A 23,566-nucleotide genomic window follows, 5' to 3' on the forward strand; every position below is an offset into this window, starting at 1 on the left:
GAGCATCAAACGATTTCTCATTTAATGTGTTCTCTTTTTACAGACACCCCAGACGGTCCTCCTGACAGTTTTATTATTATGGATGTACCCGCTATTATAGGATGTGGGAAGGAATACACCAAAATAGCTTCTAATGTGCCACGCAATGCACTTCAAGCTATTTGCATTTCCATTCAAATCATTGTGTCTCACACTACTTGCCAAAGTATATATTGAAACCTTAATGTAATGCTATGCCTATGAATGTATATACAAAGTAGGCTAAGCGGTTAGGATACCTTCTGTCAAGATATAGACCTACTGCCCAAATAAAATGGCCTCATTCACCAATCCTTTCATAAACCAAACGGTTTAGAAGAATTTGCAATTGAACATGATTTACTATTATTGTCATTATTATTAACTAATATTTTGTGAAATGTATTTGTAGGTCTAGCAATTAAATTTGAAAGGGTACATTTCTATTTCAATGTATTTATTTAGCACGGAATGTATGACAAATGATGCTATCTGAAACTAATTTTCCAATAAAGAAACTTCAAATATTTGTTGTATTTTCTTTCCAAACTTATTGCATGAATAATTGATTTACATTCCTATAGAAAATTAAACACCTCCTCGATGAAGAAACAAACACCAAAAACATTTCATTGTCTTCATGAGGACCCTGTGTATACAGGTAAGGGGTGGAACGGGGCAACAAGCTTGGTTCCATTAACCTTCGCCCACACAAAGAGCGTGGGAGTGTCAAATAATACTAAAGAATTCTAGTTTACTTGGAACAAAATAAATAACATGAATGTCCATTAGAACAAAAACAGGGAAGGTCGTAAGCTGCAACCCTCTACCTTCTAAAAGTGTGTTTCCTCAAAATCCTAGACCGTGGTTCTCGAGGATTCTTACAGAAGTGCAACAAAATGCGTAACACAATTCTTCAAATGCGGATAAATAATGACGAACAAATTCACATTAAAATAATATCATAAGATTTGTTCATATATGCTACCCTGTTTGATTTTCGTTTTAGAAACAAGTTAAAGATTAAATAGATCTAGGCTATGCGTGTGCCCTCGCCGGTGACGTGTCCATAAAGACATAGGCTACACAGCCTTTTGTAGGCCTTATGGGAAAAAATATAGAAATAATTAAACATGAATGTTTTCCTACACTACTTCACACATTAAACTAATAAAACGTAAAGAATAGAAGAGACCGTGGAAGCCGTTAAAGAGGCGCAGAAACAAAGCGATAAGTCTGGAGGTATAAGACAATGGGCGGAGTGATCCGAGGTGCGCCACGGCTACAGATGCGTCAATTTGGGCGCTTCCTGAATTCTTCCCTGAGAGTAGTGCGGCGTAAGGTCTGTATAGGTCGGGTTCGGATCACACACTCCATGATGGTGACTGTTTCCCACTGTGATTGCTCCATTGTAGTCCATATTAGTGGACGGCGGGTGCGGGAGATGGGTCAGACCGAAAACTGAGGGCCCGGAGTTAGGCATTGAATCGATGTAGCCTCCGCCAACATACACAGGACTGCTCTGCAAGTGCGTTCCGTAGTTGCTGTTGCCTTGGAGAGGATGCGCGTCATAATCGGGCGTGGCCGAGTCAGTTCCAGGATATCTCTTCTGAGTGGGCGGGCAGTTGAGGGAATTGTTCAAGGTAGGGGGATATGACGTGGACATACCGTATGCATTTTGATGGGGCTTATTGTAAGATGTTGGTGACTGGGACTCATAAGGTACACTGTTTACGAGAGAATGCATAGAATTGAGGTATCCTCCACCGCCTCCTCCAGGAGACGGGCCAATTGGGCTACGAGGGGATTGTCCTCCGGGAGAGGGCATCATACCAACCCCTTTCTGATCCTTTTTATACTTCATCCTCCGGTTCTGGAACCATATTTTAATCTGCCTCTCCGTGAGGTTGAGCAAGTTGGCCATCTCGACCCTGCGGGGTCTGCAGAGGTAACGGTTGAAATGGAATTCCTTTTCCAGTTCTACTAGCTGAGCGCTGGTGTAAGCTGTCCGGGCTCTCTTCGACGCAGCCGACCCTGGTGGACTTTTGTCTCCAGGGCAACTTTCAACTGTGTGCAAAAAAAAAAAAGGTGAATCATTTACCCAAAAGAACAAAACATGCAGTGACAAGATGCATCCATCGGATAGCACACGATCCACCCATCCACAATAACAAATAATAATAGTCCTAATCCATAATTAATTATGATCGAGATAAAAGGGACGTTTTCTGGTGGTGACAGTGTGTTAGTCTACAGGAAACCTCAAATTGGCCTGGGTCTGGCTGGCATGTTGCACCACTTTATTTCCTACGCCTTCAGTGCACAAATGTTAATGGAATTAGGAATCACCGTTGAATGGTTGAGCCAAATCAATGTAGCCTGTTTTCCGCGTGTGTATTTCTGTGCGCGCACAAGTTTAAATTAATATGACCAGCCAAATTTGTACTACAAAACACAATATTTCCTAGTTTTTAGGGCGCTCATCCCTCAGCCTGGAAAACAGATAATGCATACATCTATCTGTATTCTAGTGCGTTTAGCTAAAGCTAGCTTTGTCCTCTTTGATAAGTCTCATGACCCAAGAGGCTGGTACGTGGCTGTAGCTGCAAGGTGCTGTTCTAGTTAGCGTTGGTGGCACACTGCCAACAACTAAAAAATGTTACTACTGCCCACTAAAGCCAGACACGAGGCGACAGGAACTCTGTATGACATAATGTAACAAGTTAGATTGTTAAATAAATGGAAAGAGGTGTTTCTGACGTTTACATTTCGAAGTTGACCTACTGTTGCTGCTGTTGCTATGAGAACGATTATGGATTTGTCTGTCTAGATTTCTTCTAATTTCGTGGCTCATATTTCTTCCAAATATTGGAGAAGGATATGTGATAACTGAGAAACGTGCATAAAATTACACTAAAATATGAAATATAATAGACTTATGTATACTATATATAACAGCCAACGACTCCGTGACACGACCTCAACTGGCCTGCAGAAAAACACGTTTAACCTAACAAGAAAATAAATATGCGGCCATGGGAATTGAAGCATCTTTGAACTTTGGGTTACATCTTTGGTAAACAACTTTCGTCCCCCACCACGTGACGTTTTTCTCTAATCAAAACAAGGGAACAAATTGAAACAACTGTTTGAGCTTGTTTGTTGTCTTGCATGAACATTGTGTGATCAGGGCCATGTGTTTACTTTGACAACAGGTCAACGTTAGGGCACATGGACAACACATGTGGATGTATGTGATGTGAAGTAATGCATTTGATAATAAAAACATATAAGAGAAGTATTGTTCAATTGAGAGCAAAAGGATATGTGCACCCATGCTAAGAAACAATAAGTCAATACAAATATGTAAACATTTGTGAAAATGTATCACATGTAGCTGGAATAAATTAGTTTAGTTAAGGGTTTATTTTTGAGAGCTATGCATCAGTAGTGGCCCTGTAGGTCAGAGGGTGTGTATATGCCTGTCGGTCACATTGGTCAAATACCTGAGCTGGAACTGCTGGTGTTTTTTTGCTTGGTGTTTTGACGGGATTCCTTCATCCAGGGGAAGATGTGCTTTCGAGTTGTGGAGGTCGGAGAACCGTTCTTTGTGTTGGGCAGGCTGGGACCATTGCTCGCGTTTTGGCTAAGAGCACCAGGGGATTGTGGTTCAGGGGGTGGTACTGACACCGACACTGGTATCTGTGCTTGATTGCTTTCAGGATGAACCGGGTGTTGCGCTGCCTGGATAGCCGTGTTCCTATCGCAGCTCTCTGCCATCTCCCCTGGTTTCTGCAGGGCGACCGATCCGTCAGGGGACTGCAGAGAGCAGGCGGGTCGATGGTACTCACTTTCAACATGAGAGGCCCGGGGATATTGGACCTGATTGGCATCATAACTGAAGCCATTTGCGCTTTGATAAGGGTAGCCACTGTAAATTGCAGAGCTGTCGTAGTAGGTTGCCTTTTGCATCTCGCCGTTTCCCAATATTTATTTCAGAAACTGACAGGGTCTTGACACCCTTGTAGAATAACATTGGCACCCTTGGTCACGTGACGCCTCTCCGCCAATGGCCTCCTCGGGTGAACCTAGGGTTACAAGAAGTACTGTGAGGAGAAGAAATGGTGGCGATCCATCTTACTTTTCAATACAGACCTGACATGGGAGACTATGGAGGCAAGATAGGGGGACCAGTTCTGTGGACTTTTACCATTTACCGTATGGCTTAAGGAGGGCACTAAGACATGCACAAAACATACATCACCATCTGTACAAAGATATGTCAAATATGATGGTGCCGCATCAAAAAAATACTTCCATAAAAATGAAATGGCAATTAGAAAGGTTTTTAAAACTTCTAACCATAGATATTTTGCGATATTTTCTTTTTAATGTAGCTTAAAACGGTGGACAAAAATAGTAATGTACGTAATGATTTGCTTTTAAAAAACAGCAGCCCATTTATATTAATGTCATTGTTAATTACATTCACATTTTGATATAATTTTGTATTATTCTATAGTACATTTTATGGTTTTCATGTATTTATTATTATTTGTTGTTACTTGGCACCAAAAACGAACTTCAAAGCATCTTGTTGTAGGCCCATATTTTCTTAACACGCTAGTCAAAGGAATCTTGCTCAACAATGGGGGGAGACCTTACTGGTGCACTATCCCAGCCACCTGGCTAAAAGCATAAACAACCACATTCTCTCAACGTTTTGGCATCTGTTCTACCAAGATCGATGGAAGGGCTACGAGGAAACCTGAAAAACCGGGCGGGCATCCACACATCTCCATGACCACGGTGTGAACCTCTCCTCGCAGGCCCATAATAATGGTTTCTGTCGGTGCTGTCGGCGCAGCCGCTCGTCGCAGTGATGTATGGGGGTCAGTGGGCCGGGACGGCGCGCTGGAGACAGCGGCCCGGTGAGCAGCCTGGCTGTGAGTTCAAGCGAATAGGAATTCGGGACATACAACTGACCCAACACTTTTACGCACAGAGGTACCACTGGAACGCATTTAATGAGAAGCTATATTTACAATAATAACGGCACCTATTTGGGTTTTTAATATACCATAATGTCTGCTATAAACGGCTACTCAATATGTTAGAGTTTTCTGTTGGTAGGGCGTAGGAGTATAGGCTATAGAACAAAGCCACAACTCACGGATTCACAAAATATGTGTAGGGTAGTAGGTTAAAATAATATTCTGTCTAATTAGTATATCAATTTATAAAATTAGCTTATTTTAATTTTATTTTAAATTGACATTCTCTTGATGCATGGAAACAATAGGCTATATTTGCGGCAATAATTCATTAATTCGGATAGGATTAGGAAAAAGTCGGCATAACATCATTCAAATGAATAGAAAACATTTGTACAGTTATATTGGAATTATTATGTTTATAAACTACCTGTATATTTTGATGAAGCGTAAAATTAAGAATGATTTGGGAAGCATTTCTCTTAGCATTGTACAAGAGAAATGCGCAATGTATTAGGACAAACTGTGTAAAAGTCAATCACCTCCTATCCGCTAAACTGCAGAATTAGGTATTTCACCTTATCTGTTCATGAAAAGACACTCTGTGAAACATAGAAAGATTTTGGCAGTATTTTCAAAAGAATAGTAAGGCTACAAATGGGAGCGACTGAGACAAGACAGGCTGGAACAGTACTCAGCCCCCCGCTCCGCGCGAGAGAAATTCTGGCTGCCTGTGCATGTGTGAACTCTTCCTGAACCGAGATGTAAGTCATACGGTGATAAATCACCACGCGACACACAAACTCCGCCATTTACAATCGAGGGAGCCTATTTCTGGCCTGCTTACCTTATCCTCTGACGACGAATGCAGAGCACGACACAATATGTTTTCATTCAGCGACGAAATCGATCAAAGCAGTAATCCAGAGAAAAGTTTAGGCACGCCGAGCAGGGTATAGCTGCACCAGACTGAGCCGATCGCCTACAGGACTCATCAGCAAGAACATAAAGGGAAGAGGCGAGTGCTTCAGTGTGTAAGTGAAACGAAATCCTTTTTTTTTTTTTTTTTTCTATTCGACGTGGATGGGTCAACTGAGATTACGAAAGCAGGCGCAAGCAGTCGGGTCATTCGGATAAGCGCTATCTGCCCCTGCGGTTCAACTTATCACCTTGCCCATGCTTCATACCAATATTAAACCTACTAAGGGCTACGTTGGACTACGCGTTCTTGCACAAGTACCATGCAGACATCAGTAAACTCCCCCAAAACATAGCGTCACCATAGACAAGAAAAATTATGCTAATTAGTTAACGCCTTGGTCTCAGAAACCCTGCTCAATTCCAGTGACTCTCCTCCCCCATACACAAAACAAATTGATGTGGGCAAAAATAGCCTGGCAAAAAGCACAGACACACACCCTTAAAGTGTGTATTCCATTGTTTTGTGTACTCCTCACTCTGAATCGAATAAAATGTTGGATAAGACGATTGCAGACGATACGGCGTTGAGCAGCAGACCACATGGGGACATTACTATTATATGAGAGTGAATGGGCTTCTGTCCACGGTTTAAACATTAACCTACAATTTAGCATTTCATCAAGCCGCTAGTTTACTAGGGTAATTGGCTTTTTTATTTTCTGCTATTATATTATTTTAAAGGTACAGAAGATTTGTTAACAGGCTGGTGTTTTAGACAGATTACAATAACATTAGGCCAATACGATTGTATGTATAGCCCATATTAACTAAAGGACTCCGGGGATCAAAGCCTAGTTCGTTGTGGACCGAGGGAAAGACCCCCATCGGGAGCAGGGTGAGAAAAATGGACAGAAGTTTTCCTACCAAAAGGAAAGCCGTGAGAAGACAACAAGAAAATGAACGAGGCGAGACGGGAGCTGGGGAATCCCTCTGCATAGTAATGGTGTCGTTTGCGGCCAAACGCAAAAGATTTATGTCCTCGTGCATCTGCTGGCAGCAAGCATGTTTAGAGTGCTGGCTCTCTGGTAGTATTAGGCTATGGGACTTACAACGACACAATAAAAAAGTAGGACATGCGGACAGCGTGGGAGGGTGAGTGGGACAAATATTCACGCGTGAGGATTTTTTTTGCCAACGAAGCTTTTTTCAAAGCAGATTAGACAATTGGTATAATTATTTACTCCTTTGTGTTAAAAAATGCTGAGTGCAGATTTTCTTTAATTTGGCCTTATCCAGGGGTTGAAATGTCATTGAACAAAAAGAACCGAAGGCGATTGGTATCCTACAAAAAGTATCAATTAGCTCCGAACGAAGCCTAAATATTGTTAGTCTATTTTAGAGATTATAAAAAATACTGTAAACTAAACAGATGGGTTTTGAGAGGAAGCGGAAGAGCAAGGCACACATCCAAGAGGTGCGATTCCCCTGTCTCTTTTATGGTGACAAATTACACAAAAGACATGGGGTAGAAAACGAATTATTACTCTCGATCTAGTCACCGCTAAATCACCACAACTAGGAAAAGCAAGATTTAGGCTATTCGTGTTCATCTTTATGAGTAGGCTACTTGAGTGGGTGTCTATGCTACTGATTAGAAATAAAATAAGGATATGATCATCAAGCATTTCTAACAGAAATCAATAAAGATGAATGGACTTACCGAAGGCAGGCAAGGGTCTCCTGAAGACCTGATGGCCTGGATCTATTTGAGAAGAACTCTGTAAAAAGTCGAAACAAAAGCATGTTAATTTATCTTGAGCGTTTTTATTTACTTTGTAAATGACTGTATATTAAATATTTGCACAAGCGATCATCTTTAATATTGAACGATAAAGGCATTTTAGTGATCTAATAAAACGTTATAGACTATCTTCAACGTGGATTCGATGCTTGTTTTGATGAACGAATTACAGTGATATGAGAAAACACTTCAATAACCCAATTCGGTATATAATCAACATTAAGTGCAAAACCTGATCTAGCCTTTTTTTATGTTCTAAATTAGGAACATGTAAATGGGAAACATTCACCCGCCTTAACAAATTTGGAGCACATTCATTGAAATGTTGGGAATATTATTCACATAGGCAACGAATTATTATCACAATTCCTAAGGACAGAAGTAACAAGCCTAATACATATAGCCAAATAATAACAAGCATAATAACATAGTCACGCCAGTAACTCCATCCTAAAACAGAAACAACGTTACAATTTTTTAAATGTGTGTTTGTGAATGTGTGGCTACAACATAATAATATACAAATACGATATGAAAATAATTGCATTGTTCCTGCTCCTCTGTTTCAATGTGTTATTTTTCTACCTTTGGAATTGGATCGAATAGTCATTAGCTCTCGCGCAACGGCTGCCCCAAGTCCCCGTGCCCATAAATCACATACGAGCACCGTGACCTCAGCGCGGCCGAACGGTCCTGGATGGCACTCCGTCTTCCATTATATCCTCGTTTCCCTGGCGGAGCGGCACAACCCCGCAGCTTTTCTTTACTTTATAAGTACCTCAATTTGATTTATACTTTCTCTCAAAAACCTATGTATAACAACACAAATTGATGCGTTTTATAGGGAAAGGCATTACACCTCTGAGCGGGACGTCTGGCTGTTTCCACCTCTTCTGTTTGGGTTTTCTATACCATTAGACATTTAAATGGCGAGGTTTATTGACAAACGTCTATGAAGGCCAGTTTTAATGTCTGTATGGATGCCTAACCTGCATGCATTCGTATACTGTGCCTTCTTCTGTTCAACCAATTCGTATTAGATGATAATTAATAATTATATTTTAATGCACGGGTTAGCCTACAACATGGAATTATAGCACATAGGCCTACATTGCATGTGGGTTTCTTAAAACAATTCAATCGCCTACTACGCCTTCATTTAATTAATTTTGAGGTACAAAATATAGTTTACAGATAAGGGAATATCAAGAGGCGCTTACTGCGCTCTAGCTCTATTTTCCAGCCTGGCAAAACTATGGACTGTTATTTTACTGACCTATGCCTCGCGCGGCAATAACTCACGACAGTAATGAACAATCGTCGGAAATACCTCAAAATAAAATCCATCCTCCCAAAGCAAAGTCTCTGACTCTGGCCGCGTGGAAAAACATATCCGTCCGTGACAACAGTATAATACCATCCACAAACAACGAGATCCTCTCTGTCTTTCTTTCTTTCTCTTTTTGACTCCTTGTCTAACTCTTTATTTTCTAAGCAACGTCTATAAATCCCGGATTCCCCTCACAGAAAGTAAGGGTAAAGCGCGAATAATCAGCATCGTGTGACCAGACCGGGACTCCAGTTTTCTTCCCCGTGCCATAACACCGCGCCGTATTATGCGCCCAGCTCACGTGACGCAACGTCAACTTAAATCCCTTTTATTTGAGTCCGTGAATCATTAATGGAGGCAGTCATTGCCCCTGAGGAGAAACGGATCACTTTGGATGCAGAAAAAAGAAGGGTAAAAGGCATTGCAATGTATCTGACAGAAAAACAGGTCTCACACAGCAGTTACTTTATCCATGTGTCTTGTTATGTGGGGAGTGTGTTCTGTCAAATTTTAATTGTAACATCTTTGGTGTCCATTAGCATCAACAGGGAGCACTAATCCATGTGTAGGCTGTGTTTTTAGTGCAACCATGGCTTTGTGCCTTGGTCTGAGCGGGCAAGTGTTTGGCGCCACAGTGTGACAATTCGCACTATGCCAAAGAGACCGTCTTTTCCCCATAAAAGCCCCTTGCAAATAGTGCCCTCACTTGACACCGGTCAACCCCGTTCTCAAATGATAGATAGTATGTGGCGTGTGCCATCACCTCAATACCTTGACATCAGTCCCCTAGCCCGCCGCCATATGGAACTTCTAATTCACCATTCAACTCCAAAAGTGCATGCTGGCGGCAAATTTCAAATGAAACGTCTCATTATTACCTCATCTTATGCAAGGTAGTCGTCCCGTAGCTGTAAGCAGTAGTGCTAGTTCGTGGTAAAGTGGAGAGTAGACTATATTGGCACATGAGTGAGTTCAAATTGCGAGTTCTTCACTTCAAGACCAGTAGGCTACATGGACCTGCCAGTGCTTACGCATTTCCTTTAACGGGTTGACTGATGCTGGAAATGACAGGTATGGTCAATCTAGGAGGGAAAAGTCCCAGGTGTGGTAATACGTAAGTAATTTACAGATTAAAACAATATTTCATGAGCATTTGTGAAAGCATGCTCAATAAACTACTATATATACTAAATGGGAACAGGCCCATTTTTGTAATGCAAGATGACAAGCCAGGTTGCGCCTATGGGTTGCCTTAGCCTAACCTTAAGTTGGCCGGAAGAGCTTCTCTTTTCTGCAATGCTTGGCGCTGGTTTTCCGTCAACACGGAGCAGCGGGCGTGGAAATCTCCACCTCAACTATTAATCACTCGGAGGGGACATCCCACACCCATAGTAGCCTTTGTCTTCTCAAACAACAACTTGCGGCACAAAACTTTCTGAAACCGAATAGAAGTGTTTTCAGATCACCTATCAACTTCGAAGATTATTGGGAGTATGAGGACAATAGATCTGCATATTTGGAGTCTGTTTGGTCAGATTTCTGTTTTTAATCATATACCAATTTAATGCGCAATACCTCATTCATAATAGTAGTCTTTAGTCAGTTACATTGCCTGGATGCATTCCCTACTCATTTTATTTTAAATGTATCCTAAATTGTTATAATTTGCTTCTGTCTTTTTTTTTTCTTGTTAGATTTACTTAAATCAGCATCGGGGGCACGTGGCAGCGCCGGAGAAGGTCTGAGGTTGTATTTGACTCCAGATGGAAAACAGACTCTGGCTCCCACGCCACCTTTCGCCACTGCACCTGAACTTTTCTCTGAACCAAGCAGAGATGCGGAGAGTTGAGCGTGGAGATATTCGAGGTACAAAACAAGAAGATGTAGACCATGCTGATGCTATACTGCGTGGTTTTTGAGTGGTAACTTTTCGCACTTAAATGTTGGTTGTTGGAATTTCATAGGCTATATGCTTGAGATTTTTCTTGACAGTTTGTTCCTTATTCTTTTCACCACAGAAACTTATGAAATGATTCCCAAAGAAGAAGAGTTTGAGGGATTGCTCGTCGCTGCTCTACAGTTGGATGTTGGCCAGACAGCGGTACATGTATCCCCCCACAATGTTGACATTTGGGGCTCTTAACAGCGAGGCTAAGGTTACAGATACTCTCGACCGAAGATAACTCTTCCTCAAGTGTTTCCATTGGCCAACATCAAGGCTGATGCGAAATACAACGCTTTAATTTTGCTTGGCGTCCAAGACTGGGAAACGTCGTGGAGCTCTGGAGTTTTTTGAACTTAAGTGGTTGCAAAAATATGTATTGAAATTGCATGTATGTAACATATTATCAACGTTATGGCTAAATTTATACTTATCGCCGTACTATATTCAATATTATAGGCTATTTACTATTTTTCTGTGGCCTTAATTGTTTGGCTTCTTCAAAATATCTAACCTCAAATAAATACTCAGGGATAGGGACAATAATATAATTATATATATATATATATATATATATATATATATATATATATATATATATATATATATATATATATATATATATATATATATATATATTGTAATTAAAAACATTATTTACGTGTATCATCATGACGTTTTCAAAGTATAGGCTACATGATGGAACTGAATATTGTGAAGAGGCTGTGTGTTAACTAACTCCGTTAGGCTAGTTTTGTGCCCTCTTCTTGAGGCACCGTTTCAACAATGCATTTGGACAACTTATCCCGCACAAACACACTTTCACCAAATGAGTTTGGGTATGTTTGTAAAACACTGTTAAAACGTGCTTTTACCGACTAAATAATCTCTTGTTTTATCTCTTTCATAAACAATGCTTTACATAAACAATGCTTTAGGCTTTACACGTTGGATTCTTAAATATTCACATTCAGTTTCTCCTACAATAGGCCCGTGTAGGCTTACACGTGTTGGATCATCAGAAAAAAATTGGTTCAATTAATGAAGCCAATTGTATTAATAATCATGGCCGTGATACATATTTGCTTTTATATACATTATATTGTACAAGGCAATTACATACGTTGTACTTCTGGGATGTCAATACTCGTGTAATTCAAAGGTCATAACGTCCCAGACACAATACAATAGGTTGTTTTGTTGGTTGATCTAACCTCATCTATACTCGTTTATACGTGAGCCACAATTTATAATTTTATAACAAGCCAATCACCACATTTGCCTTTGAAATACAATATTTCAAAAACACTAATAACATTACTATATTTATGAATGATGGATTTAAATCACCATTGTCCAGAATGCTGCTATGGTTTACCAAGCTCCTGTGATCCCTTGAAGAGCCAAACCCCAGTGGTGAGTAAGAGAACACTGCCTCCAGAGCCCTGTATCCAGTAGCGACCCTACACTGCTGGAATTCAACCAGAAAGGATTCGAAGAGTGTTGCCATGTTCTCACATATCTGCTTTACACCTTCACTAAATATAATTTACCACGGATCATAGAAGGAAATACTGAAGTGTCTACTCACATAAAATAATTGTGGCTGACGTCCACTGGGAATAGCAGAGAACTTTGACAGAGATTTGAGAACTGACTCGCTACCCAAGGAGCAAAAGTCCAAATGAAAATACAGACGATTGTCATATCTATTTCTGACTAAAGCACATTCATTATTCAACACGTCACGTGAACGAGCCGATTAAAATTTCAGCACATTGGGAGTGACCTCTATTCATTAAATGAGCACTAAAGAAGACGTCTTAAGAGCCAGCGTAAAACCTGTGCCAATCTCCTAAAGCGTCATCTTCTGCTCAGCTCCTTGTCTGACCTTTTGTCTGGCTCAACATGCTAAGATGTGCTATCCTGAACATGAGTCGACTCTACTTCCAACCAAATATATAAGATGCATGAAACGTACACACATACCAAGAAAGGAATGAAAACACGCATAATGACGAGGATAGATGCAAACATTTACATATGCACAGTTCATGTCTATTCTTTACAGACTTTATCTTCTGGAGCCTCTGGAGCGCTTACACTTGTCACGCCTATATCTTGAGTCAAATGGGAAAGCATTTACAAACAGCAGCCTGTCTGTTTCTCCTCAACCAGCAGCATTTTGTAACAGATGATCTGACAGAAGTGTAACAAACTGCAGAGGAGACTACTTTGAATGGATTCGTGTAGTTGCACACCTACACGCCATTTTGTTTCCGAATTGTCTCGTGTAAGAATAGAAAAAAGAGATCAACAAGCTGCGGAGGTCTCAACACTGATCTATAGTCTGGACATTGTGTGTTTAAGGTCAGAGGGCACGCAGAGTGCTCGGATTCAGTCGATGATTGGTCAGAGTCTGTTGTGTCCTCTGGTTGAACTCTCTATTGTTTAAATGTAGCAGGTAGCGATCAACACTCACACTCTGGTGCACTGGGCTTAGGGGAGATAATTGAATAATAATTGAAGATAAAAACAGAAGCATAGTGTTGCCTGGCACTTGCACTAACGTCCCATTATTGTTCTACCAACAACTCCAAATTAACGATTCAAGTAGACAAACATCAATTTAAAATATATTATTTTGGCTAGATTTTCTAACAATGGACACAAATATATAATTTATCACGAAATAAATATTGAGCAATAGATGTATGCTATAAGATATTTTACTTTTGGCACAGTCTTTACGCATACAGGCATGACTCACTGGACTATTGGTTAACAAAATAGTTACTGTTATTTTGACTATTCTAATATTCAAAGATGTAAGAAGGGGGGGGGGGGTCCTTTACAAATGTTGGACTTGTATTGTAGACATGAACAAAACGAACGTCCAGAGAAAATGCTACATATTGTGAGTTCCCCTGCTAACTGGTTGGTGTAAGGGATTGTCGACTAACGGTGTGGTCATTCAGGGGAAATAAAGTAACATGTGATACTATTATCGTAATCGCATTACCTCCGCAAGATAAGGTGAATTGCAGTTATCTAATACTGACCCTTTACAATTATGTAATATACAAGTAATAGTGAAGATGATCTAAATTACGCACACAAATTTGAAGCAGTGAACAGGCTGATGAAACCCCTATCAGTCTTTCAAAAACAATGTTATGCTGCATTATGCTATAAACCAGATATTTAACAGAAATATTAGCCATTTGATTCGCAAAATCCAAATATTCTAGTCACAACGTATGGATGTAAATTGTCTTAACGTGCCATAACAGCCACAGCCAGTTTAGCCATATAGTTGAAGTACATATTTATTTCACAGGAACATCATGGGCAATCTACTTTACAACGTCCATTAATTGACAACACATACAAATATTCACAGTTTGGATGACACCACAAAATAAGACACATTACCACAAAAACTAGCCAAACTACAAACACGAGTCTAACGGACAAAATGGTTTCTTCATTGTGCCTTCACTATGATTTGTATATATACATTAGGGGTGAAAGTCACCTGGACAACACGACTTAAAACATATTCAACAATAAACCGGTCGACTCACTTACGAACTACGCTCTAACACTGAATGTGCCCTCTGCAAGAGAGTTTGCTGATCTGTGAGGGTATCTATAGTGTTCCTAAATATCGTCTTTCAAGTATATTAGAAATTTTATTGAGAATAAACAAAAAAATTCCATAGAGGAAAAAGAAAGTGAGTTACCACCTAATCTGGTCTCATTTCCATTCCATTAACTCTGTGCAATGACACATATGTTCCCAGTCCTACGTTTAAATGTGCGTTTTTATCCTCTTGTAATAATAGACAAGTACACACTTTTCAGTTACATGCCATCTTGGCAGCAAGAGGTGAATGTTGAACTCAGAAAAAAAACGTGAAAAGGAAAAAAAGAGGAGAAAGAGCGTGAGGGTTTGTGGCAGGCCCAACAGACGGGGGAAAAGGGGTAATACCATGTGTGACATACTCGAGAATCGGTCCACAAAATTCCACTCTGTTATTTGCCATTCTCAGTCTGTGTTGGTTCGGCGTGCTTTGCGCGAGGTTCAATCACTATAGGCTGGCGGCGCACGGCGTGGGAACGAGCTGCTGGCCTGTTTTGATCTGCTGCTGCTGGGCACCCGAGGATGAGTTCGCGGAGCGGATCTTGGTGTTAGGTAGCTTGTGATCCTTCTTCCACTTCATCCTTCGGTTTTGAAACCAAATTTTCACCTGACGTTCGGAGAGGCACATCGTGTGGGCTATCTCCACACGCCTGCGTCGGGTCAGATAGCGGTTAAAGTGGAATTCTTTTTCGAGCTCGAGTGCCTGCTGGCGGGTGTAGGCAGTGCGAGACCTCTTGGGCACTCCTCCATTGTAACTGGCATTGACTGAAGAAAAGCACACACATGCAAGCAGGTGTTACTGCCACATGAAGCATACATTCCAGACCCCAATATGCGTCTCCACTGTGCACAAACATTTGCCATTAAGGCGTTTACTAAGAGGGGTGAAATAACATGTTTTGGTGTGGTTTTAGCTTTGATTTATACTGTCTTAATGACCTCAATGTAAAGGTACCACGAGCACATGCTCACGTATCCAGGGACAAATCAAGCTTGGAAAATGATTACCAAAAACAACGGGGCTAGATAGTTATTACACTGGCTTGTGTCCAGGCTTCGAGGTAGTCTGGGTTAAAAAGCAACAAAGGCACATGGCCCCGGCAGACAAACACAGGCAATAAAATTTACGAGGGTCCTTAATTACCGACCCCGCTGCTCGATGGTCGTAAATTGCCGTTGTAAAGGGTGCTACTAGTGCTGCCTCAATGGGCGTGCGTTCCAATGGTTGTTCCTCAGTGGTTCCGGTATTTAACTGTGACAATAACTCACCAGTGTTAACGTGGACCTTCTTCATCCACGGGTACACTACCGGCTCCTTGCCTTTCGGTGCTCCGGGATATGCCTCACTGGCGAGGCTGCAGTCTTTGCTTGCGTTCGCCCCTGCCCCACCGTCTTGAACCGGGTTGAGGCGAGGACCATGGTTCTGTGGAACGGGCTGGGGCTGAGTGTGATGCCCGTCTGTGAAATCGTCGAGCCCGTTGGTGGCAACATTGCCGTAGTCGTAGGTCGGTTCCGTGTAGTTTGACCTCGGATACGATGCCTCATCGTGATGGGGAAAGCCCGTATCTTTGGGTCGCTCATAGTACTCAGTAGGGGTAGGGATGTATCCGCTCTGTTGATATTCCTCGCATGGTGGAAACGATGGTTCGATATAGTTCGAGTTTATCAAGTAGGAACTCATGGTCATTAATTTGTGAAGTGCAACAATACTAATTTTTATCGCGCTGTCGTTTTTCTGATCTCCACAAAACCCTCCTACTCCCTGTCAAATGTACAAAGTTGTCTGGTCACGTGTAAACTGCCACCAATCACAGTGTCTCCTGTGGGCATCAAGTAAACAGGAACCAATGGAAAGCCTGGCACTGGCACAACGAAAATTGCTCGGACTACCGTACGTTGGTGTTTCCCTTTTAAATCAGAATAGCCTTTAAAAAAAAACAATCAAGTCACTTGTTTACTTACTAAACGTAAGTATGAAAATGAAATGTATCACAAGTTCCAGCCACCGGAATAGATAATGATGTTGTGTATCAAACCATGCACGAAATTAGGTTCTGTTTTTTTGAATAGGCTGACTAACACTGAATGTTTAGTCACAAAATGTATTTAGGTTCCAAATGTTCAACTCTCAGTCTTTAGGGAATGTTAAAATAGAATCAAACAATAACAGAAGCGTGATATGTACAATCTTGAGGCAACAACAAAAGAATGGTAAACAGGCAGTCAGGCCACAAACTGTTGGACCGTCAAAGAGAATAACAAGAACGTCTGCTTGTGTATGTTTAAAACCAAGGAGCAGCGACGACAAAATATATAGTTTCAACAAACGAAATAATATAGGACTGACTGTGCATCGCCGACTGGATGCTAACACTGGCTTACAATTACAACCACAGCTCTCTAAGTGCCCATGAAAACAAACCCACAAACAAATCTGCATAAAGCTGTTACTGTCAATTCACAGGCCAACATTTGTACCAATGTAAACGTTTCTCTATTGAAAAAATATAATATTTAATAGATCAAACAAGGCTGAATCACTGGTTTCAAATAAATTACTTGAATCCCAATTCGTAGCCAACTTAAGAAAGCACTGTTGTGGGCCTTCGCCTACATCAGTGAAACAGTGCCACTGATTGTGGGGCATCCACATCTAAACGTAAATTGCTCAAATAAGCAATGTAAAGCTTACTTTAAAATGTAGACTGTTTTCATTGGTGTGATAGGTCTACATAAAATGCAAATAATAATAATGTTGATATCTAGTAGTAACAACAACAAGACTACTATAATAACAAAGCCCTGAACATAATTGACCATGTAGATATATTTGCAAAAATGCACACAGAAGCTATTGAACTATAGCGTTCATGTAGCTATCACCCACAAGTTTTTGACATTAGTAGAAGGGCAAAAAAGCAATTTGATGTAAAGCCATCTCTGACCGTATATTTGCTGCGCCAGTGTATCCTTGACTTCAATTTCCACGATTTGTTTGCATCCCATGTTGCTGTTACCGTCGGACAATTCCAAGAATAAGAACTCCCAAAACGCACAAACAACACCACGGAAGGTGCAAGACCGTCAGAGTGAAAAAGGCCGATGTGCCTTGAAAGGAGAGGCCAAACTTCGGAAATATTGAAAGCGTTCTATACTCCTTTTCCCCCCTTTTCTCTTTACTCCCCTTAACAGCGATAACTTCTCCCTGACCCCACGGTGACACCGTTTCCATTTTGTTTCTGATTAATCTTAGGCATTGACAGTCTTTGTTAAACAACAAGGCGTGCCCCTTTCCAAAGAGGCGACATTTTCATATTTGTTAGACGCAGTGACCTGAAGTTCACCCCGGACTTGGACTTCAGTTTAGCGGGGTCTGCACGACTCACGGTAAAGAGGGAGCACTTACCACAGGTCAGAACCAAAAATAAAACAAGATAGGCCTTTGGGGTGCAAAACCCCGAAGCCTTACATTCCTTTAAGAAATGCCTTGAGTCAACTGCATTAGGCTCCTCCAAACTAAGACGGACCTCAGAGCAGACCTATCAGTATCTTCTGGTTAAGGAACTTCATCAGATTGATACAGATAGGCATACACGTGTCAGATTGTTACACATGTTGCCAAATCGTCTAACTCGAATGTTCTATTAGTTATTGACATGGTCTGAAAGTTGTACTGAGCGTGGTGTTTCAGTTTGCTAGTTAGCTCCAGCCGATTCTGTTTTGTAGACCACTATATCTATAATTTTCCTTAATCTTCAGATGGCGCACTGTGTTTTATATAAGGGACATCGTTTCCTATCTGACCACACCTGAGATTGTAAACATGAACATAGGCCTAATCTTCACGGTAAGCATACTTCTTGTGATACATTTATTTAAGACGATTATCAGTAGGCTAGGTTATGTTGACTATAGCGGATAAAGATGGGCTGGCCACAGTATCCTTTTTCGGAGGAATGACAGATTAACTTGTTGCTGTAAAGTAACTGCGTCTGAAGTCTAAAGTAACTGCATCTTAAACATTTTCGAAAGCGTTTCGAAAAACTTGAGCAAAGGATGTCTTTACTCTATATAGCCCTATAGGCTGTAACTGTGTGATAAGATGTGCTATTTTAACTTTAGGCTATCTTATGATTTATAAACCTTAGACAAAACTAATATCGAAACCTCAGTAATGTGCCATTTGATTTAAGGTTAATCAAGGTCCCTACAATGATTCTAAACGGCAATAGTGTCGAACTAAGCCTCGCTATTTAACTAATATCGAAATCGCATTTTCACAAATACTCACCTGCCGTAGAAGTTGAGAGTAATAGCAATTGGCTTTCAACAACAAAAGCAAGAGGCAGTCGTAGCTAATTATAAAAATGTTGCATAGGCCTATTGGTTCTCAACCACAAGCTTTTTTAAGTTACCTGTGGTTTTCGTTTATGATTAAGCTATTAATCGAGTATTACTAAGGAATGACGCTCTAATGTTACTTAATAATTAATACAAGGAAAATTTAGAATGTATAGTCACTTTCGACCATAGTTATCTAACGAATATATTATACTGACACTTGACTGTAAATGTAGATTATGGGAGAGAACGCTGTTTGAAGAGACAGATTGAGTTGACAATGATTGGCTACCAGGTCTCTCCTCTACGATGATGGCACGGTAGAATATTTATTTTGCATATCCAAAGAGGTAGGCTAAATCACACAGAGAAAATAATATTTCTTTCAACCTTAAATTCTGCTCTTCAAATGCATCAGTTGAAATAGGCCTAAAGAAAACTTTGAATTGTGTGTTGGTTTGGATTAATTTAGATTGGATATCCAATTACACTAAACCTGTGCATAATAAAGGATTGTATTAGAGAAAATATGCATCAATAAGATATATATATATATATATATATATATATATATATATATGTATATTTATACAATTGTGTACTTCATAGTTTAGCTTCATGATTTCGTATTTTGCTTATTTGTCATGATATAAAGAGAGAGAAAGAATGAAATATCCAGGCGACCTGGGGAAATATCCATTTGAATAATCTGATTAAACAACTACAATACTGACTCAAATATGTGTGTATTCTTTCTTTCTTTCTTTTTACGAAAATCAACAAATAGCCTACAATATTCTTAAGTATTGTCAAGCAAAACTGCAAAGAATGAATTTAACATCAATTGAATGACAAAGGCCGGCTGTGTTCATTTGTTTTCAGAAAATAAATGAAAAGGAGTAAAAAGTATATCCCCTTCAGCACTGTGGAATATTACAAGCCATTAGAGTAGTCGAAGTTCATGTAGTCGACTCTTCATGTCATGTTTAGCGAAATATTCAAACAATAAATTGTAGGCTATTATTAATATTATTTTGTATGATCAACATAGTCCATAAGGGGTGCTTAGATTTGTGACAAGTGAAGAAGATTCAAATGGCACCTCGCTTTGTAGAACGGATGAACGATTTCGTATGATTGCCTTATTTTATTTGGAAGATCTAGGGCTATTCGGAACAAAGTCAATATGGTGCCTATCGTTTGAGCATGTGCCCATGCACATGACAGTTGAGATTCTTCTTTCTTGTTCCTCTTGGACAAAACCAGCTTGTGAGCCTCACTAAGAGAATTTCTCAACAGTGCAGGAGTAAGGCTAAAATGTTTTTTTAGGAGGCAAAATGGAGGCAGTGGCTCCATTTGTGGCCTAGCATATCCATTACCCTGTGACCGGGGCGAGGAAATCAATCCTCAAAATGCTAATTTAGCTCTCGTCCCTAAACATATCAAATGCAATTTATTCAAAGGAAATTCACCTATCAACCACCCTAATAAAACGCTGGCCAATCAATCTTAGGGCTGTGGACGGGTGTGGTCCCCTCCCCCTGGTCCCTAACTCGGGGTCACCCCGCATGCAGGGTTCACCTGAAGTGCACCATCCAACATATGTAATTCAAAGCAATTCTATCTTTTGTGCGAAGAGTCAGGATCTTTATTATGGTGCTGGCATCGAGCTCCAACTGAACAGATGACAGAGACTTGTAAAGAGCGTAAACTTTTGACCCCAATTTTTTTCCTCTATGCCAGCTATCTCGCGCTCATCAGTCCCACCCCATCTAGGCGGCTGGCCAGACGAGCTTTCTATAACCCCTCGGTACGAAAAATGATTTGCACTATCTGTTTGTTATCATTACTGATACTAAGAATTATAGTAAGAAAAAATATAATAAATGGTAACGCCAATAGGTGGTATTTGATTTCGTTCTTTGACACCACTAAAGAGGAACATTGAACAGAAGGCTAATTTGAGTCATACACACACACACACACACACACACACACACACACACACACACACACATGTATTTGGCTATTCAAAACGTTATGCCTACTAACATGGTCAAAAGGTTTGAGTTACCTTTTAAAAACAAAAAACAACAACAACGTTGAATCTTGGGCATTTCGCTAATTACATCTATTTGATAAACCGGTCGATGTTGCTTGTGTGCCTTCTAATTTAGTATGAACGTTTTCGCCATCCTCCGCAGGCAGAAGGAGCTGGCTGAGGGTGACACTGAACTTGGCCTAAAGCGAGCTCTGCTGGTGGCTCCGCGAGGATGCAGATTTATCTTTCTGCTATGGCTGACCTCGCGGTGAACCTTGTGCGGGGGACGGTCTTTTCTCTGTGTCTGGCATTATCTGCAGTGTTATGCTGCGCACAAACCGGGGGTTGATTTAAATGTCCTTTTTAGTTGGCAAGGCATAAGTTCTACTTCATTCGACGATGATAATGTAATCGAGTGCACTGTTTGTTCCGTTTCCATTTGCGTAGGGCATAGGTAACCGCTACGGAAACATAAATGTATAGGCTATAGGCTATTAGTTGTATTTCGTTCGGTGGGCTTAAGGCCTTATGGCAGGGCAGTGTGTGCTAGAAGGAAGATTATTTTGTTGCCATCAAGTCATGCTGTCATGACCTCAATGTCTTTTTCATGGCGCCTTGGCAATCAATTAGGCCTAGTCAATGCATCGAAATCAAACGAGTTGAGAAAACACACATCTTCGTGTCCTGAGCACTAATTTGGATCAATTTGTGTCAAAAACATTCTAACAGATATAACAGCCCTACATGACAACAATTTCACCCTGTGAATCCAAATTATTTATTTAGCATGGGTGCAAGCATATAACCAAGTGGTTTACAAAGGCATAAACACATTTTTCCAAAACACCTTACTCTATAACAGAAGAACTCACGTTGGTCAAGTTGTCTAATTAGTAGGTTATATGCTGTCTTCCTAGCTGTCCAGTAAAGATAGACAATAAAAAATGACTAAGCAATCAAGCTGAATCAAAGGAATAACCCTAACCCTAACCCTATACATAACAATTGCATGCGCCATAATTGCTGCGTCACAATGCCAAGAGAACAAAAACTTAGCATGTGCTTTTGGAAATATTGTGATCGTGTTGATCAAGGCCCAGGAAGGAGCACACGCCACACTCGGACTAAAGGTCACCACAAAGCGAGAGTGACCCTCTCTCGCTTCGCACCCCCAAAAACACAAAATGACGTGGATGACACAAAACGGAATTCCCTTTCAAACGTGTGCTGCTTTTCATCCCTTGTTGTTTACTCTGCGACGTGAAAAAGCCATTTGAACAAGTAACAACTGCGACTCACAAAACGTTTTGCGAATAGGTAAACATTTATCACACAATAAATACTGCATAACCTATGTTTGCTTCATCGATAATTTGATGTATTACAGAAAAATACAGTATACTGCAAGTTCGTGAATTACAGTTTTACGTCCCTAAACTAAAATCGACAAAACTTTTCTGGCTCGTCCAAATCAGAGAGCTCTGAACAGCCCATGTAGTTATAATCCCTTCAGAATAATAAAAAGACAGAAGAATACTCGAATTAAAAAGGAATTTTGTGGGGGTGGAAGTGGACAGAGGGATAATTATCCCACATGCAAAAATTGATTATGACTTACACCGCAGATGGAGGGAAACAAGTTACACAGGGAAGGAAGCAATTAAATGTCCATGAGCCGGACCCAACTCTGCCCAACATCTGCCGAGACCGGTATTCAACACAGCGCAACTGACAAATTAGCGTAATGGGGTAATATGGACAGATAGAGCGAGCGAACACAATCATAATGCTGTTTCGAACAGGGCGGCTGTTCGGAGGCACACGAGCTGGAGAAAGGAAAAAAAACACGGGCTATTTGAGGCCAACTTACCTCGAAACAGGCCCCGTTTCCTCGGGTGCGTCCAGTCCATCTTGAGGCAGTCTGAGCAAGGGCCAGCTGTAACGGTCAAGTAACACTTACAGCCTGCAATGAGAGAGTCAGACGGAGCCTTGCGTCAGTGCGATTATATGTTATGTGCAATATACTGTCAACTCCCCAAAACCATAAAACTTACTTTAATGGCCATCACGTGACCGTTTATGGCCAGTGAGCCTATCTGGCAGCGCTACGGATGATTTTTACGATCTAATTCATGGACAAAACCCCTATTCATTTGGCACCCAAATGTCAGAGTGCCAGAACCGGCCCACCAAAGTTCCTAGCTAAAAAAGTCGAACTGAGTCCGTGATAGTGAGCTCAACCACGGTTGAGGCAGAGCCCCATGAGCCGGTCAGTGGCAAGGACCACTAATATCCACGCGTCGGAGGTAAGTGAATGGAGCAGATTTTCAAGGCTACCTGTTGATTTTCTATTGGCTACACCAAATCGCCTACAAGTCAGTAAAGTGTTGTTGTTTTGTATTGCTGTTAGGATTAAGATACCTCCTGATGTTTTTATCCACAGCCAAACGAAATATCAGACTGAAGATATTGTTGTAAAGTTTGAGGTTTAGCTCTCTAATTCACTTACACTTACAATGTCAGATCAAGGAA

At 40.7% G+C, this 23,566-nt stretch overlaps 2 protein-coding genes and 1 long non-coding RNA gene across 5 annotated transcripts in view; 1 reads left to right on the plus strand and 2 right to left on the minus strand.

Annotated features, from left to right (window-relative positions):
• Window positions 1-56: 56 nt before the first annotated feature.
• hoxa3a (homeobox A3a) overlaps window positions 57-23,566 on the minus strand; it is a 30,717-nt gene continuing 7,207 nt past the window's right edge. The window contains exons 2-5 of one of the 3 annotated variants that reach the window (XM_084696529.1): window positions 22,905-22,997; window positions 7,654-7,711; window positions 3,525-4,106; window positions 57-2,085 (exon numbers count right to left, since the gene is read on the minus strand). In XM_084696529.1, the coding sequence (XP_084552655.1) occupies window positions 1,301-2,085; window positions 3,525-3,990 (1,251 nt within the window). In that variant the 5' untranslated portion in view covers window positions 3,991-4,106; window positions 7,654-7,711; window positions 22,905-22,997 and the 3' untranslated portion in view covers window positions 57-1,300. Of the gene's footprint in view, window positions 2,086-3,524; window positions 4,107-5,859; window positions 6,604-7,653; window positions 7,712-9,064; window positions 9,190-22,904; window positions 22,998-23,566 lie in introns of those variants that run through there. The other 2 variants (XM_084696531.1, XM_084696532.1) reach the window with 2 other exon arrangements.
• Window positions 10,475-11,539, plus strand: LOC146295577 (uncharacterized). Its single transcript, XR_014753329.1, has 3 exons — window positions 10,475-10,594; window positions 10,759-10,930; window positions 11,083-11,539. It is a non-coding gene; the product is annotated as an uncharacterized LOC146295577 (long non-coding RNA).
• Window positions 14,319-19,177, minus strand: hoxa4a (homeobox A4a). The gene is made up of 2 exons (XM_084696528.1): window positions 15,922-19,177; window positions 14,319-15,417 (listed from the first exon to the last, which is right to left on the minus strand). Exons 1-2 carry the CDS (start codon window positions 16,337-16,339, stop codon window positions 15,101-15,103), a joined length of 735 nt encoding a protein of 244 aa, XP_084552654.1. The 5' UTR covers window positions 16,340-19,177; the 3' UTR covers window positions 14,319-15,100.

The sequence above is a fragment of the Hypomesus nipponensis genome, chromosome 4, assembly GCF_054491055.1.
Source record: "Hypomesus nipponensis isolate SF chromosome 4, ASM5449105v1, whole genome shotgun sequence".
In the NCBI taxonomy this organism is placed as follows: Eukaryota; Metazoa; Chordata; class Actinopteri; order Osmeriformes; family Osmeridae; genus Hypomesus; species Hypomesus nipponensis.

Coding starts and splice junctions, on each gene's coding strand:
- hoxa4a (XM_084696528.1), bottom strand. CDS start 16,339: ATGACCATGAGTTCCTACTTGATAAACTCGAACTATATCGAACCATCG. Junction 15,418..15,921: donor GAAGGTCCACGTTAACACTG/GTGAGTTATTGT, acceptor GCTTTTCTTCAG/TCAATGCCAGTTACAATGGA.